The sequence below is a fragment of the Equus caballus genome, chromosome 6, assembly GCF_041296265.1.
Source record: "Equus caballus isolate H_3958 breed thoroughbred chromosome 6, TB-T2T, whole genome shotgun sequence".
Taxonomy (NCBI): Eukaryota; Metazoa; Chordata; class Mammalia; order Perissodactyla; family Equidae; genus Equus; species Equus caballus.
In genome coordinates, this window is record NC_091689.1 from 13,206,682 (window position 1) to 13,224,733 (window position 18,052).

Here is an 18,052-nt window from a genome sequence, read left to right on the forward strand (position 1 = left end):
TGCTTTACATATTTTTTTAATTGACGTCACACTGGTTTATAACATCATATAAATTTCACATGAATATCATTACATTTTAACTTCTCAATAGACTACATTGTACTCATCACCAAAAGTCTAGTTGCCATCTGTCACCATACAAATATGCCCCTTTACCTTCCATCAACCCCTTTCCTCTCTGGTAACCACCAATCTGTTCTCTGTATTTATGTGTGTGTATTTGTTTTCTTTATCTTCCACATGAGTGAAATCATACGGTATTTACCTTTCTTATCTGTCTTATTTTGCTTAGCATAATACCCTCAAGGTCCAGCCACTAAAACGAGATTATAATCACAAAAAAGGATATTTTACGATGCCTCTGCATAATATTTAGGCAGAAATTTATAGAGCTGAAATACAGATATTTTCACATAAGCTCATTCAAAATCTAAATTGTGCAAACAGAAAGGTGATAACTTGTTATAACTCAAATAGTAAGAAGGCCCCTTGCCCTTATCTTTTAAATAAGGGCAGGATGATATTGTGGCAGGTTGTATTTAACTTATATTAAAGCATAGAAGACTGAACGGATGCGCCTTTTCTGCGCCCTTCGTGATCTTCCCCTTGTTTCTTTGTTAGAGCTACCCGTGAAACCTGTGGCCATTTGTTGCTTTTCCCTTTTGTCTCACAAATTCCAAGATGAAGTAAAAAAGAACAATTTGTGTGTGATCACAATATGCCTAGCTTGATTTTCCATGCTGTGGTGAACTTCTAGGATCCCATATGCAATAAAAGGTTGAAAGTGAGCTTCAACATACGCTTTCAAACTATTTTCTGACAGCCTTCAAATTCTTGGCATCCTGAGTACTGTTTGATATATAACCCCCAGAACTAGAAGAGAGCAAGTAACATTCTGTGCTATGGATAGTTGTTTTCTAGTTCCTTATTATCTCTCTAGCATAGCTAACCCTCACAATCTAAGGACTGCGTGGTTGGTTGTTTTTGATGCCAACTACACATTAAGTGAAATGTCAAAGTACTTTTGAACATTTCAAATACCTTAAACAATCCTTTTCAAAGATCACAGCACACATTAAAGCACGGCAAAGGGCTATGCTTTGTTTTATACCTACAAAATCCCCTAATTTTATATTTTCCTACTTTTATATACAATTTTATAACTACAAATAAAATTTAACGTAGTTTTAAATGCATTAATACTTACCCCTTTGACTCCCTTTTTCAGCTTATCATCAATAAATAATGAGAGGTATTCAGGGGACCTGGAGTTGAGGTTGAGAAAATACTCAAAGTCACCCGCAATAGTTTGTTTAAAGAGCCGGTCATTATTGAATGATTCCTGGAGGAAGCGATCAAACCTACTCTTCAGATCCAATAAGCCCTTCCAAAGAAAAACAAAGACATTGAGGATACATTATAATAATTTTTCTATAAACAATACTTACGACCATGTATATTTACCTTAACTTTGCTGGTAATAAATGTGCACATTCAGTGTTAAACTTACAGATTCTTTTTTATTATTTACATGCCTCTATCTAAGCCTGTATTAAAAATGTCAGTGATGACAGAAGTATTCTATCTTCCATTTATGTATTACTCTATTGAAGATGAGCCAAAGAACCTCACTGTTTCTTCCCACCCTCCTCTGTCTTGAGCCTGAGAAAATTAGCTTTAAAAACATACCAAAAAGCTGATTATTTATATTAAAACATGAGAAACTTAAGAGCATAATTTATTTGTAGTATTGCTTGAAAGCAAAACATTTTGAAACAAAAAGTATTTAACTAAAACACTAAACTAGAAAAAGTTATTTTTTCTAACACACCACAGTATATGAACACTACGCCATACAAAAAAGTACAAAGAATAACTTTCATTCTTGAAACTATTTAAACAAGGTCTTCACTAGACAAGTTAATAAATGAAAAAGAAGCAACTGAGTGTGGCTCTGTGATATACATACTTTGCAAAATTCTAAAATAGTTCAGGTAAATACACATATTAATTTACCATTGGGACAATTAAGTCAAAAATATGTAATACACAGCTTAGTAAAAGTGAGCTTCTTAGCACTTGTCAAAATTATCATAAACTTAAAGAGAATCTTCTGTATTTACTTACCTGGATATAGTCAACAGGATTCTTTCCTTCTCCTTCCTCAGAAACAAGGGCTTTACCTTGCTCCCTCAAGTAGGAACTCATACACTCACACATTGTTTTCAAACCATTTGGCACACGACTAAACAACTTGTACATGCAAGCAAGGTCTGCAATCAGAAAGAACACACAAATCAGCCACATTAAAGATTAAGGAAAAACTATGAATCTTTGTTCATGCTAATTTGTGATGCTTAAAACAGCTTATTTCTCCATTACCACAATTTGCTGACCACATGAAAAACTACTTAAAAAACCCCCAGCAAAATAGAAAAAAAGAACAAATTAATAGGCTAGGTTAAAGCTGTTGTTGCAATTTATGAAACACAGCTTTCAGATGTGTTTGAAAGCATGCTTTGAAAGCATCAATAAAACATCTTAGCAAATGTTAGTTTACACAGAAGAGAAGATGTCCAAATAGCATAACAAAGCCACAAAAAATAAAAACTGCAGTTTTGAGTTCCTACATAATTTATCCTACATAACTCTAAGTGAGAACCTAGTAATACTACAAAATGTCTATCAAAAGAGTAACTTCAGGGAGCCGGCCCCGTGGCCAAGTGGTTAAGATCACGCGCTCTGCTCCGGCGGCCCAGGGTTTCGCCAGTTCGGATCCTGGGTGCAGACATGGCGCCACTCATCAGGCCATGCTGAGGCGGCGTCCCACATGCCACAACTAGGAGGACCCACAACTAAAATTACACAACTATGTGCTGGGGGGATTTGGGGAGGGGGGAAAAAAGCAGAAAAAAAAAAAGAAGATTGGCAACAGTTGTTGGCTCAGGTGCCAATCTTTTTAAAAAAAGAGTAACTTTAATTATTATAATTGGTAGTCAACGTAATAAGGAATTTAAAAATGATTCAAAGTCTTAACAGTTATTTTTATGCATGTCTATCTCTAAAGTTCAAATGACAACAAATAAAATATACTAGGATTTATTTCTTTACACATCATGGTAAGGCTTATATAAAATTAGTAGCAGAAATTCCTATTCTTAATATTTTCCTCAGAGCAATCCCTAGTATTTCCCAGGTGATATCCAATGCTAATATATGTACTTTAAAAATTGGTTTATCTCACTACATTGTTTTTATTTAGAATGAAAACTCTAGACTCTATCCATTTTCTATATCATTTTTTACAAGATTAAAATGTGGAGTTAAAATTGCTTTTCCGTATGTCTAGTGTTTCTCTGAAATAAGAACTTAGTGGGAGACTATACTGTCAGAACTTTACAATGATATAAAAAGTTTTATAATCAAGAACTTTTGAAAATGTAGCTATAACAGCAGTTTCTACACCAGGGGCCGGGAAATTTTTTTCAGTAAAGCACCAAATAGTAAATACTTTAGACTGTGGGCCATATGGTCTCTGTTGCAACTACTCAATTTTGCCATTATAGCAAGAAAAAAAGCCATAGATAATACATAAATAAATGGGCATGACTGTGTTCCAATAAAATTTTATTTATGAACACTGAAATCTAAAATTTATATAATTTTCATGTGTAATGAAATATTCTTCTTCTTTTGATTTTTTTCCAACCAAACTGGTGGTGGGCCAGATGTGGCAGACAGGCTATATAATTTTCCTACTTGGGTCTATATTTATATAAAAGCAATTTACATCTTAAAACTAAAGTATGTATTTAAAAAAATACTTAGAAGAAAGTTTCACAAAAGGGGCTTCTAATATGTTTCAGTGACTTTCAAAAGCAAATTGTGTTAAAAAATAAGTTTTCATCAGTAATATATGTCCAAAGTAATCTTCCCGCAGCAAATCTTATAGTTTCTCATGTTCAGCATAAATTAAAACCAAATTTCCCATGTTAAAAACAGGTATTACAAATGCAACCACAACTTATGGACATATACTACAGTAAATTTGTCATATACTTAATATGCCTCTAACAAAATGGTACCCAACTTGTCTGTTTTGTTTCTACGTTATCACAATTTTGCGTAATTATATGTTGTATATTTAACTGTATGTAAATTACTAGTTTCACTATATTTAACTCACTGTTTATAAATGTATGGTGTAGTGATGAATGCGAAAGAGAAAATGACAAATATTTGGCATTCAAAAATTAAATATTATTTCTGTACATACTTAATAAACAATAAAATGAGATACCATTTGAACTTAATTTCATAGTGCTATCTGCATCTAATAATCAATCCAATTCATCCTCCATTCATGGTGGGAAAACTGTTTTTCACTTTCTGATTTATGAGACATTTGGCTTTATAATGGTGAAGTTGTGACTCTGACATATTCTCATCATACTGCTCAAGAGCAGGGCCTAGCACAATTAAGACATTTCACAATTAGGTTTCTAGTGGAAAGTCAGGAAAACTGAAGCCAGGATTTCAAAATTTAATTGAGAATCACAAACGGCTGCTTACTTGCTGAAAACACTGAGTACTAAATAGAGAACCATGGTAAGTAGCTATGCTGATATTCTCATTTATGTACTTATTAAGCACCTGCCCTGAGTTAGGCATACTTAATGCCTTTAGCACAAGTCTCCATGCAGGTTAAAGGATACTACACTTGAGGCATGCCCAACCTCTCCATCAAACATTTCCTAGCCCCTAATCTCCAGATTAATCAAATAAAGTCCCTAATCTCCAGATAAAATCAAATAAAGTTTTACAGGAACGTAGCGAAGCTTATTCATTTGTCTAACTGTCTATGCCTACGTTCTATTATAGCAGAGATGAACAGTTCACTGTATGGTCCACACACACCTAAAGTATTTGTTACCTGGCCCTTTACTAAAAAACGTTTGCCAACCCCTGACTTACACCTTAGACATCCAGGGGTAGCTTATTTTAGAAAACCTGACAAACATACTTAAAAATGGTTTTTGTTTTGTTTTTTGCTTTTACAAAAAAGGCTTACCGGGAGGGTATTTTAAAAGTAACTTTCTCTGGTTTAATAAAAACAAACTTACATACAACTTTTCAGAAACTTATCACACATATAGAAATAAACATTTCAAAACACAAAGCAAGGATTCCACTAAAGGAAGCATGGACAACGTCTCTTCCCACTATCTTTCTTTTCCCTTCTCTTACATCCTCCTTCCTCTCTTTTAAATTATTCACTTAAAATTTTTTTTCATTCTCTAGTTAGGTCATGACTCCAACAGGCAATATGTATTTCTTTTATAAGTAGTTGACTGGTTAAAATATTGCTAAGACATCATCTAAGGAGCAGGAGAATAGCAAGAGTACCATGTTTATTTATTTTTTAATACAATATCAGCAATTTATGCAGTCATAGTTTTAAAGCAAAACTTCAGAAAATAAGAATGAAGACAACACGACTTATTCTTTTACTTATTTCTTCTAGGGTACTCGTCACAAAACATCATTTTCAGGAAAATAAAGGTAAATAGCCAAAAAGAGTAAACGCTAGAGTTATCTCAAAAACGTTACTCTTACTTTTATGCAATTCTCCTTTCTTTTCAGTCTATAACTTCTGAGTTCCCAAAACCAGCCTATTAATTTATCTAAATACGTCGACACGGAAGACAAACATTTTCAGCACCCTTATCACAACTAACTCCCAAAGAAAACCTACAAAAATTTTAAGATTGAACTTCAGATCTTAAAAGAATCACAAAAACTACAGCAAGTATGGCATGGAGAGAGTCCAAACCCTCTGGTACATAAAAACAAAGTACTGGAATATAGATGAGGAGCTCACTGGCTTCACCAATATTAGACTTATCTTGTGGGTTAAGAAAAGCACAAAGTGGGGAGACTTAAGATGAAACACAGGGGAAAAAAGCCACTCAATTCACTAGACATATTAAAACAGTCATTAATAAGCTTTACCATTAAATCCTATCAAGGTAACAAGAGTGATAAAACTAACCACACACACCACAACTTCTTGAAAACTGACATTCATAATCTTATTTTAATTTTAGGAAAATAAAAAAATTACTGGGAACATGGTAGAATTTATAAGGAGTTAATTATTTTTCAATTGCTAACACTTACCTTCTGTTTTTCCATTTTTCAACATATGGACTAGCCCAGAATTCTCCATTTCTACTATAGTTTTCATGTGCTTGGAAATGAGTTCCCTCTCAACCACCTTTACAATTGGCTCTTCAGTTGATTTGTCAAGGCAGTGCATCACCCGTTCTATTTCTTCATTAATTCTAGCTTCTACTTTCTTTATATATACTGAAGCACTGTTTTCTGCTAAAAATTTCTGGCTTTCCATCTGCAAATAAGAAGCATGATTTTTTTTTCTAAACATAGAAGCAAAGTGTGTTTCTGCTTTTAACTGGGTTTCTATAGTGTTTATCATAAACCAAATGAAATATCATAAGCACTAAAAATATTTTATATAGTTTCTTATTACACATTCATACGGTCTGAATTATATCCTTTAAAGTATTACTTACCTAAGACTAAATTAGTACATTATCCTTAAGCAGTGTCTTTCAAACTTCACCAATGTACTCCAAATAGCAGAAAAAGTAATAAGCCCATGCTAGTGAGGGTCAAAAATAAGGATGAAGAATCTGACCCCAAGGGAGAGTGGGAAATTCTTCTTTGTTTTAATGTAAAATTATGCCTAGAAAAATTCATCACATTTATCATACATTTTGGTGACATACTGCTAGTCACCAAAGTCCTCCTGTCACCCCACTCCCAGTCTCAAAGGAATACACATACTGCAGTTTGAGGAATAGAGCTTCTCAATAACTATTAATCTTGTCTGCTAACACCAGCCTTACAGAAGCTCCACTTAACTATAAATGCTAACCCAAATGATTTTAACCTGTTTGATGGTCGGATTAACCAATATATCTAAGAATTACATAATACAAGACATGTTGATATAAACTACGTACAACATTTAATAACACTTTCCACTTTCTTAACAAAAGTAGTTTTAATCCTTGAAAATAATCGAGTTTCTAAGAACAGACATTAACATACCAAACAAAAATCTTGGTGAGCCCATCTCTCCACTCACTATTAAAAACAGTATGTTTTAACATGTTATACACACATCTACATATGTCACTGCAGCACACTTTGGAATCTTGACAATTAATCTTCTATTGGTATTTATATACCATAATGAAGGAAATCAAAACAAATGCAAAGGTCAAAATATTTAGAATGAGCTGCTGTATTATTAGAAATAAAGACTGTTTCATAGATTATAAAACTCATAGTTCGTAAAGCATGGTCTAGGCTCAGCAGTGCAAGCCACGAAGGGCTTCCTGATGGGCAAGAAATTTAAAAAAGAAAAAAGCAGCAAGTCCGTTCTTTGCTTCTTTACGTGTAAATTAAACCAAAATTGACCAAGTTCCATTTTTATATACATCCAATGGCTGTTATGAATGACCTACTGAATTATTAGGAGTTGTTATAATTCTGTATTCATTTTTTAAAAGGCATATTACTGGAGTAAAAACTTTCAATGTCCAAATAATTCTGTTTTGGCAACACTGCAAACCTCCTCCTGTAATTGGCTCAGCCAGCTGAGACTTTCAGGGAGGATGCCTGGTTATCATTACTTTATAAATACTGTCTGACATCTGTCATGGTACTCAGTTATTAGCATTTCATTACAAGTTAGTCCTAGTTTAGCTTCACTTTTAGCAATTTAGTTGGTTTGGGGTTGTATATACTGCTGCAAATTTGTATCAATTGTACTTATTGACTATAATTTCCTACTCAACAGCTTTTAAAACATATATGCACTATGGGATCATACATATTTCTATATTTATTTTACTAGTAACTTATATTACCAAAAGCCTCAATAGTGAGACTTCACTGATGATGCAATGCCTATGCAGTCATGGTAAATAATCTGTAACATATAAATATAATAAACTGTTAAGGTTATTTTTACGTTTCTATGTCTTATAACATATAATTTAAAAGATCATGTGTATAGGTCCAAACTCTTCCATTTGTTTTCAATGAGTTTCTTTACTAAAATGCAAGAATGTGGGGCAGGTGTGCTGAAGGGTATTTTATGCACCCTCATCCCCAGAGGGCCTCAGTTAAAAAAAAAAAAAAGGTCAAAAAGTTCAAATTAGTAACTATATTCAATAACTTTAAAAGAGTATTTATTTATATCTTCACTGATTACCTGAAAAAATTCTGCAGACATTTCCAAAAAAGGAGCCTCAAAATCTTCTTCATAGACTGATCGTCCTTCAAGACCTAAAATCATTAACATCTGGCAAGCATTTCTTATGGCGCCTCTGTCAAAGAAGTTAAACCACTTAATAATCAAATTATAATAAAGATTCATGTAAAAAATACAATAAAAATAGCTGGAAAGACTTGCAGAACATTTTTTTATCAGTGACCAATCTCCCATAAGCAACTCATTTATAACAAAGGATTTAGAGTAATTATAACTGGAATGCATATCTTGTCTGCACAGCTATTTATCTCAAGTTGTTCTCATGCTGTTATAACTTTAAAATTTTTAAGAAAATATGTTTAAGATATCTAAATATTTCCATGTATTTAAAAACACAGAGAGAATAAAAACATCATTTATCAGGAAGCTGAGAGGAGAGAATGAGGCTCTACTGCTTGACGTGGGTACAACACACAGCTACTCCTAAGCAATCTTTTTTTGTACTAGATGGCTTTTGGGCAATCCTGACCAAGCACCAAAGATGCAATAAAAAGAAACGTACAAGTCTTGATCTATTAGCTGCTTTGAATACAGAGGAAAGCAGTCATCTTGCATGTTTCAAGCCACTCTAGCTGCAGCGTCACAAAAAATGGCACTGAAATCATCTTTGAAACGTGGAGGGAGTATGACTCACTAGAAGGGGTATTTTAGTCATTTTGGACTATGTCCAACATTTTTCTTCAAATATGTTAAAAATGAAGGCTAGCCAAAAGCCCTTAAAGAAAAAGATGAAGAGACGAAATAAAAAATATTATCACACAGCAAAAAAAGAACAAAACGCCAGCATAAAATTATAATAAATGAAAAATCAAAAGGGAAGACAAATGGCTGACGTTTTTAAAAAGTATATTAAATAAAAGCTTAGGATAGTCTATTCTAAAAACAGATTGTGTTTTTAAGTTAAAATCTAGGTAACTTTGTTAACTGTGATATAAAGTTTTTGAGGATTTTCATAATGTTCTGGACATTTATTTTAATAAAATTATGACACCAAATTGGTTCTCAAGATAGAACCACTAAAAACCAAAACCCGAAGAGTAAAAAGATGATTATACCGGTCTACAACTTCTCCTTTCCGCTCTCTTGCGATCATATCCAATAGCGTTTGTCGTAGATGATCCCTAATACACCCATAACGTACAACTTGATCTCGAAAAATAATTAATCCCAAATTGTACACATTCTCCACATTATTTTGTTGTACATATACACGGTCCTGCAGTTAAAAACAAAATCATATAAACATGAGTACAACTCTTGCAAAGATAAAAATAATCATTGTGAGCTACAATAATAAAGGAAACAAAATTCCAAAAAGAAGTCAATCTTTCAGGTGAGAAACATTTCAAAATATTTTAAGCAACAGAGAATTTTCTTGTCCTTCCCAAGATATATATAAGTTACTAAGTTCTTAAAATTTACAATAGTTAGTGAAACAAACAATGGCTATAGGTGGGCGCCCATTTATCCTAAGAAAGGAGAGGAGTGGGGGGGTGGAAAGCACTATACCCAGGAGAGGCAAGTAAGTAAAAAGCAGAGAAGAAAGGCAGATAGTTTTCCCTTCACACCAAAGACACAGCATACCCAAATATGGTTCTTATTTTTCTTAAATACTGTACTTAAAGACAATATTCTTTTAAGTAAAATTGAGAAGTGAATGAAATACAGATCCATATTAACCTAAGTTGACTGCTTACTGGTAAATATTAGAAAGCTCTAATGCTTACAGTAGAGCAGCTTTAAGTATTACATAATTAAAACACCTCTAGTTACCGTCAATTCAAATTGTTACCAATATGGTTACAAGTGTCTCACTTTACAGAGCACAGATAATCCAGAATTACTGGCTATAAAAGTTCTATTTTGTGCATTATTTGAAAACCCATATTTATACCAAAATACACTGAAATAAAACCACTGTTTTTAATTCACAAAAGAATTAGTAATAAAATTCCTTTTCGTTCTTAGCCAGGATCTCTCTGGGCTTTGGTGGGTCTGTGAACTTCCTAAAATTATAAAATTATTGTGTGTTTGTTTGTACATTAAGTACTTTGGAAACAGACCCCATAGCTTTCACCAGATTCTTAAAGACATCTGTAATCCCCAAACAGTTATGAACCCCTGCAGACTCTGATCTTTAAACTTTTAAAAGGAACACTGTCATTACAAGCAACACCAGACAAAGCTACAAAGTGAACAAGAACAGAAGTTTTACCGTATTAGCAATGCAACTAAAATCGTATGGATCAACCTGCCAACCAATTTTAACTAAAGTCTCCATGAGTAGCACTCTCTTCATATGACTTCATTCTTTCAACCTTTTTCCATTCCTCTCACACAATGGTACATACTTAACAGCTACAAGGGAGGTCGCTCTTTTATTAGCGTCTGCAGTGCTCACATTTCTACATTCTATATAATCTCAGCACAAACTCACACTTTTCAAAATTCTGACATCAAGTTTAGTGAGTTCAAAATTTTCCTTGATGACTTCTCTGGTAAGTTCTTGGAGTTCACACTTGTATCCTTAAGGTCTTAAATCCCAAGCTTCCCCTGACCACATGCCTCCTCTTCGATGGCTCTCACTGTTTCATAGGTATTGAAGCCACTCTTCAGTCTCATGACCTTCAGACCCAACCTTCCCTGCTCCTACCATCCTGATTCTGGCTTACTTTTTAGCATAAAACAAGATGCATTCAATAAAAACTAGCATGAACCTAATAATTTAAAAAGCAATGAGAAAATAATGAAAATAATCACTCCAATTATTACACAAATTAATTACTTATAAATTTTATTTATGCGGTTTGGAATACAAATTTCTGTGATATAGAAAAGTACCATATACAGAATGGCTCTTACTCAATGCAATGCAAACCAGTAACTGATTGGTTAGTGGAAGACAAGTGGTAAAAGAGAGAAACTAGTAAACATATACACACTCTTGCATCTTAAACATTTTAATTTAAAACATATAAATGTCCACTGAGATAAAGACTTTTTCTTTGAACCAGAGTCTTGTGATTAGAGTTCAACGTTGTCTTTCATATACACTCACACCTAACCAATTGTTGAACACATCTACTTTTAGTTTCATTAAGATGGAGCATAAAATAGAGACATTTGTGAAGCAATCTAAATGTAAAATCCTAGATTTTTACAACTACCACTCTGGGCTTTTAAATTATCCACTCCTAATTCAAACCCATATTTAGTGATTTGCCTCTATCAAGTCTTTACAAAACGTAAATCTAGTTTGCCAAAGAACAAATTCTATTGCTTTTCACACCATTTTACTGATTTACACAATATTAAATTACGTGACAATAAGAAGTACAACTGGTGTAAACAGGTTTGAAAACAAATACCACTGACTCTCAGCACAAAGCTCAAATGGTAAAAGCAGAGGAGAGAAGATATTCTGGAAAGTAGTCGAATAGCAGTGAGAGAACTCTCATCATTCAGCCTGTGTCGCAGCTAGAACAAAAAGTACTGGTAAATTCTGGCAAGTCCTGTAAGTTTCAACTGTAATATGCCTACGGGACATTAAACAAATCCTGTAGGGAATATATATGATATTAGCAAGTTTAACATATATCTACTAAGACACTGATCTCTTTCTTAAGAAATCAAATTTCTTAACTTAGGCTAAGAGAAATGTCAAAGAATTAGGTCAAGTTTCATTATTTTTGGTGAAAGGATACTACCTATAAGAATTACAGAACAAAAGGTATAAACATTGTAATCTTGGGAGTAAATTAAACGTAACAGTGAAATTTTTTTAATATTCCCCCTTTATTCAGCTTTACTGCAGTGTAATTTATATGCCATAAAATTCACTCATTTTAAGAGCACAGTTCAATAATTTACAGTAAATTTCTATAGGTGTGTAACCATTGCCACGATCCAGTTCTAGAATATTTCCGTCACCCTAAGGAAAACCCCTCAAGCTCATTTGCAGTCAATCCCCACTCCGAGCACCTCTGCTTTCTCTTTCTATACATTTCCTTTTCTGGATGTTTCATATAATTGGAATCACACAAAATGTAATCTTTTGTGTTTGATTTTTTACTAAGCATAAAGTTGCTACAGTTCATTAATGTTGTAACATGTATCAGTATTTCATTCCTTTTTAGTAGTGAATAGTATTCCATTGTATGGATATGTCACATTTAGTTTATTCATCAAGTGATGAATATTTTGGGCCATTTCTAATTTTTGTCTACTATGAGTCATGTTGCTATGCACATTTGGGTACAATCTATTTGTGGACATATCCTTTCATTTTCCTTGGACAGATTTCTAGAAGTGGAAGTAATGGGTAATATGGATACTGACAAACTGTTTTCTAAAACAGATGTATCAGTTACAGTAAATTTTTGAATATGAAAACACTAGGTGTGGAGTTACGAATTCTTTGTATGATCTCTGGCTCTACCATTAACTGGCTGTGTGATTTTGAGTAAGTCATTTATCCACCCTGGTCCTGGTTAACAAAAAGGGCTAGTAAAGATAATCTCTAAAACTCAAATATGATTTCCTATGAAGCTTAACACTCTGATCAAAAATTAACATATACTGGGGCCAGCCCAGTGACAAAGTGTTAAGTTCCTGCACTCCACTTTGGCAGCCTGGGCTTCATGGGTTCGGATTCCAGGCATGGACCTACACACCAGACATCAAGCCATGCTGTGGCAGCATCCCACATTTCACAAAGCAGAGCAAGACTGGCACAGACGTTAGCTCAGGGACAATCTTCCTCAAGCAAAAATAAATAAATAAATAACATATACTAAGGATCAAGATAGATTTCACTATTACTTCTTCCCTTTCTATTTGTTATCAGTCTCTCTTGACCTGAGTTTCCCTCTCTTCAATCCTAAGCACAGTGATGCTATCACTACTGATGTAGATGAATCTATAAGCTTATGGCCTATAATGTCTGCTACCTCAAGCCCTCCGGGAAAAAGCAAAGAAAGGAGCAGCTGACGAATCCTTCAGGTATACTGCCTATGGGGGGTAACAATGCTTCAGGGAAAGGAAACCAGGGATGACGGGAACAAACAGTTGACTGTTCAAGCACAGCACAGAACATCTCAGTCCATGAAAGATGACTGGGGTACAAGGAAATACAGACACTGTAGTATAGGATTTAAACCTTTGTCTTGTAACGTGAGACTGTCAAGGTGTATATAATTATTATAATTAATGACATATAATATTAAGAAAACCTGTTAACCCTGAAATTTGATTATAGATACCAGAGGGCTAATAAATGGAGAAGGTAAAACCCACAAACTTGAGTGTGGCTATTTAAATTTAGTATTACTAACTAGTTATTTATTTTAATGTTTGGCATGTACGATTAATTATCATCAAGCTATACAGATGTATACCCAAGTGTTTAAGGGTACTTATGTTGGACAGAAATGCAGGCACACATTCACGATAAACTTGTGGTCCGCACATGATACATGTTAAAGTATCTGCTGAATGGACATGCTAAATCTTTACTGCTTACTAGCACTATCAAAAGGAATTCACCCTGTGGGCACACAACAGCATTTTCCTAATAGATTCTTCTAATAGCAATCTCTTTCTTAAAAAAAAATGTGGCAGATTTTATGTAATACAATGCTAATGTAGTTCTAATCGTTTAAATCACTGTGGGACTTTCACTCTGTACATCTTTCTATGTGAATGTTTAATTTAAAAAGACCTATTGAAAATTCCAGCTCTAGTTAGCCTCTAACTAGCTGAAGAACACAGTCTCAAAGTATGAACAAGAGAAAGATAAAATCATTCCAAAAGAGAGAAAAAATATTCATAACCTAAAAATAGTATTTTAATCTCAGGCTTTTTGACCAAAATTTGTATAAGTCCAATACTACTCATTTGTCTACTGGAGAGCTCAACTGAGACAGAAAGCTGGTGGCTCCTCTTATTTGCCTTTTTAAGCCAAAATACAGGCAATTTTAATATAAAATGTTCTGAAAAACATGTCTGAAAGCTTAATGTGTAAGTCAAACATTAGATTTATTAAAGGGATATAAGTTTCATCACTACAGAGATAAACTACATTTTAAATCTCTATTCGTGGTTCTCTCTCAGGAGTTGCTGTTCCTAAGCCGAGGTAACCCACAGTGGGCAAGAACCTTCACAAGCTGGATGGACCCAGGGGTGAGAGGGCATAACCAATGATGGGACCATCTTATTCTCCCTGTTTTCACAGAGCTGGGAAGAAGTCAGACTGGTTTTGAATCTGACTTCATCTGTAAAGTTAGCTTGATAACCAACTTACAATCTCTTCCTCTGTACACACCACCTACCTCACAGTGCTATTCCACTTATTTCCACTTCTACTCTTCAAAGAATAGCTTTTGTAAGACCAACTTCCCTCCCAAGAAAAACTATAAAAGTAAAATAACAAATAAAAAAGTACCACATGTTTAAAAAAGCATCAACTAGGACAGGCAGGTCTCTAGGAGTTGAGATGGAGACAGATGAGTCTTTCTTCCTCTGACATTAAGAAAAGGGAACCTCAACCAGCTGATCTCCATGTAAAAATCCTTCGGTAAATTTCTACTCATTACCTAGAGCTCTTTGCATTCCCAGCAGACAAGAGGACAGCAGAGCCTACAAGATGATTGGCCCTACAAGGCCACAGATACTACCACTCCTACCATTTTGGGAAATATTAGCCTTTTCCTCTTAACTGATGGTTTCACCAAGATACCTAAATATTTAACTAACGTACAAGAGATGAAAACTCAGCACACCAAAGTATTCTTAGGTATCAAGATGAGCTATGCAAAAGTATAGATCTTAGGAAAGTAAAATCTGTGCAAAGTCAAGAACTGACTTTGTAAGTGGCCTAAATAGCTTCATTACTCAGGGAATGGTATTAAAAATAAATCAAAATAAAACAAAACCAAATATGATAATGAAGTTCAAAAAATAACTTACTACTTAATTTACTTGCAAGAAATGGTTCAGCAAATACTTCTAACCAATAGTCAGTAAGTCATAGAAAAGCAAACTAAAATAAATGGGTAACGGGTATAGTAATCAGTGGTGCACCCAAGGAAAGAAACAAATTATATTTGAACAACGTTCTCTTGCAAGATTAGATAGGTATTTGGAATCAAATTCTAAAACTAACCTTTGGGTCACATTCAACTCTAAAGAAAACTTAGTACTACAAACAAAAATACAATAAGTCCTTCTCAATTATAAAGTTTAAGGGCACTCTCTATAAAATGTTTGCTTCAAATACTGGTAGTTCAGTCCTTTTAATAATACCACTAATAAACCAAAGGCAGTTAAGGACTAGTACTCATCCATCTACACTTCGTCCCTGCCTGGTCCCTCTTATGGCCAATGGTAGCTATTTATTCTGACAAAAACCACTGTTAACATGGTAGCGAACAGCACTGAAAGTTGGTTTATCAAGCAAACTCAAGCAGATTAATCAAACTCTTAAATAATTCTTCCTTCAAGTTTCTTGTCCTCACAGCAAGAGGATCCATAACTGTTTTCATTTTTTTAAAAAAAGAATGTGAACAGGGTTAAAAATCTTTTCAAATATTAAATATCCTGCTCATAAACTAGAGATAAACCCTAAAACGCTACTCATTTAAAAAAAAAAAAAAAAAAGGCAACTAACTCTATAACAAGTAGCTACTATTTGTTAGAACATGTTTGAACCTGCTTTCCCAAGCTAAATCACTAGGCAATCTTCTATCAACAAGTATAAGTTTAAAGTCTTTTCAAACAGGGTTCACTTTCAAACCATGAAATAAATAAGGTTTAGCACAATGAAAAGAGAAATAGAAAATTAAAAAACAAAACCAGAAAGGTAACAAAAAGTTTCTACTGCAGAATTATAGTTAAAAAAAAAAAAGGCTAATTAGGTCCAAGCTTAAAGAACTGTCCCAATATTTTCCACAACACTAGTGGCTGACTACATTGCTGGAAGGGCACTGGTAAGACAGCAAACAGTAAATTTACAGGCAGACTAACATGTCTGAATTTAACAATATTACTGGTAAAGTGAATGGAAACCCACAGAATATGGTGTCAAAAAATCTGGCTTGAAAACTTAGCTCCACGACTAAAGCTCAGTCATAGTTTCCACCACTGTAAAATGTGCCCCAAATTCCTCCCAGGGTGTTTTAAAAAATCTTTTAAACAATGTAGTTGTTAAGAAATTCTATTTAAAATAATTTCCATTTATTTTAAGAATTGTATCCTAGGATATGCGACAAATGAAACCCCTAGTCATCTTTCTCTAAAGCTGTGTAAACTGGACCAAATCATAAAATAAAAGCACTGTTGCCTACTCCAAAATTTAATAATCTAGTAGTGGGGAAAAAAACCAACACCACCAGAAAATAATCCCTACTAGAACCATAAGAGTAATCATCCTCAATGTCTTGGAGCAATGAGATTATCACTTTTAGGAAAGAAGATCTGTATTAGAGAAGTCATATAATTCTGGTTAAGAGCACAGATTTAAGAGCCAGAAAGGCTGTTTCCATCTTATCTCTGCCATTTACTAGTGTGAGCTTAACATCCGTGTCTGTTTGCTCATATGTAAAGTAAGGTCTACCCCAAAATACTATTCCATGTATTTCCACTTCTAATCTTGAAAAAAAATAGCTTTTATAAGATCAACTCTTCTGTCAAGAACAACTAAAAAACCAGATGAACGCGGCCGGCTCTGTGGCCTAGTGGTTAAGCTCAGTATGCTCTGCTTCAGTAGCCTGGGTTCGGTTCCCAGGTGCAGACCTACACCACTTGTCTGCAGCTCTGCTGTGGTAGCAACCCATATACAAAATAGAGGGGGACTGGCACAGATGTTAGCTCTTCCTCAAACAAAAAGAAGACTGGCAATAGATTTTAGCTCGGGGTGAATATTCCTTAGGAAAACAAACAAAAAACTAGATGAAAATAAAAAGCTACCACTTCACACCCAACAAGATAGCTACCATCAAAACAACAATAACCACCACCACCACCACCCAGAAAATAACAAGTGTTGACAAGGATATGGAGAAATTGGAATTTTTGAGCACTGCTGGTGGGAATGTAAAAATGGTACAGCCACTATGGAAAACAGTATGGCAGTTACTCAAAAATTAAAAATAGAATTACCATATGATCTAGCAATTCCATCTGGGTATATACTCGAAAGAATTAAAAGCAGGGTCGTTAAGAAATATTTGTACATCCGTGTTCATAGCAGCATTATTCAAAATAGTCAACGGATAGAAATAACCCAAGCGTCCACTGACAGATGAACGGATAAGCAAAATGCGGTATATACATACAACAGAATATTATTCAGCCTTAAAAAGGAAGGGAATTCTGACACATACTACAACATGGACGAATCGTGAGTCACAAATGGACAAATACTCTGATTCCACCTATATGGTCAAATTCATAGAGACAGAAAGTACAATGGTGACAGACCAGGGGCTGGGGAGAGGAGGACATGGAGAGTTACTGTTTAATGGGTACAGAGTTGTACTTTTACAAGACAGAAGTTCTGGAGATGGATGGAGGTGATGGATGCACAAGAGTATGAATGTCCTTAATATACCTAAACTGCATACTTAAAAATGGTAAAGTTAATAAATATTATGTTACGTGTATTTTACAATTAAATACAACAAACATAAC

At 34.2% G+C, this 18,052-nt stretch overlaps 1 protein-coding gene across 3 annotated transcripts in view; it reads right to left on the minus strand.

The window, feature by feature from the left end:
- CUL3 (cullin 3) overlaps positions 1 to 18,052 on the minus strand; it is a 91,228-nt gene that overhangs the window by 24,359 nt on the left and 48,817 nt on the right. For all 3 annotated transcript variants that reach the window (XM_023642432.2, XM_070270515.1, XM_023642433.2), the window contains 5 exons: positions 9,421 to 9,581; positions 8,306 to 8,420; positions 6,181 to 6,409; positions 2,128 to 2,273; positions 1,208 to 1,384 (listed from right to left, as the gene is read on the minus strand). In XM_023642432.2, coding sequence (XP_023498200.1) covers positions 1,208 to 1,384; positions 2,128 to 2,273; positions 6,181 to 6,409; positions 8,306 to 8,420; positions 9,421 to 9,581 — 828 coding nt within the window. The remainder of the gene's footprint in view (positions 1 to 1,207; positions 1,385 to 2,127; positions 2,274 to 6,180; positions 6,410 to 8,305; positions 8,421 to 9,420; positions 9,582 to 18,052) is intronic.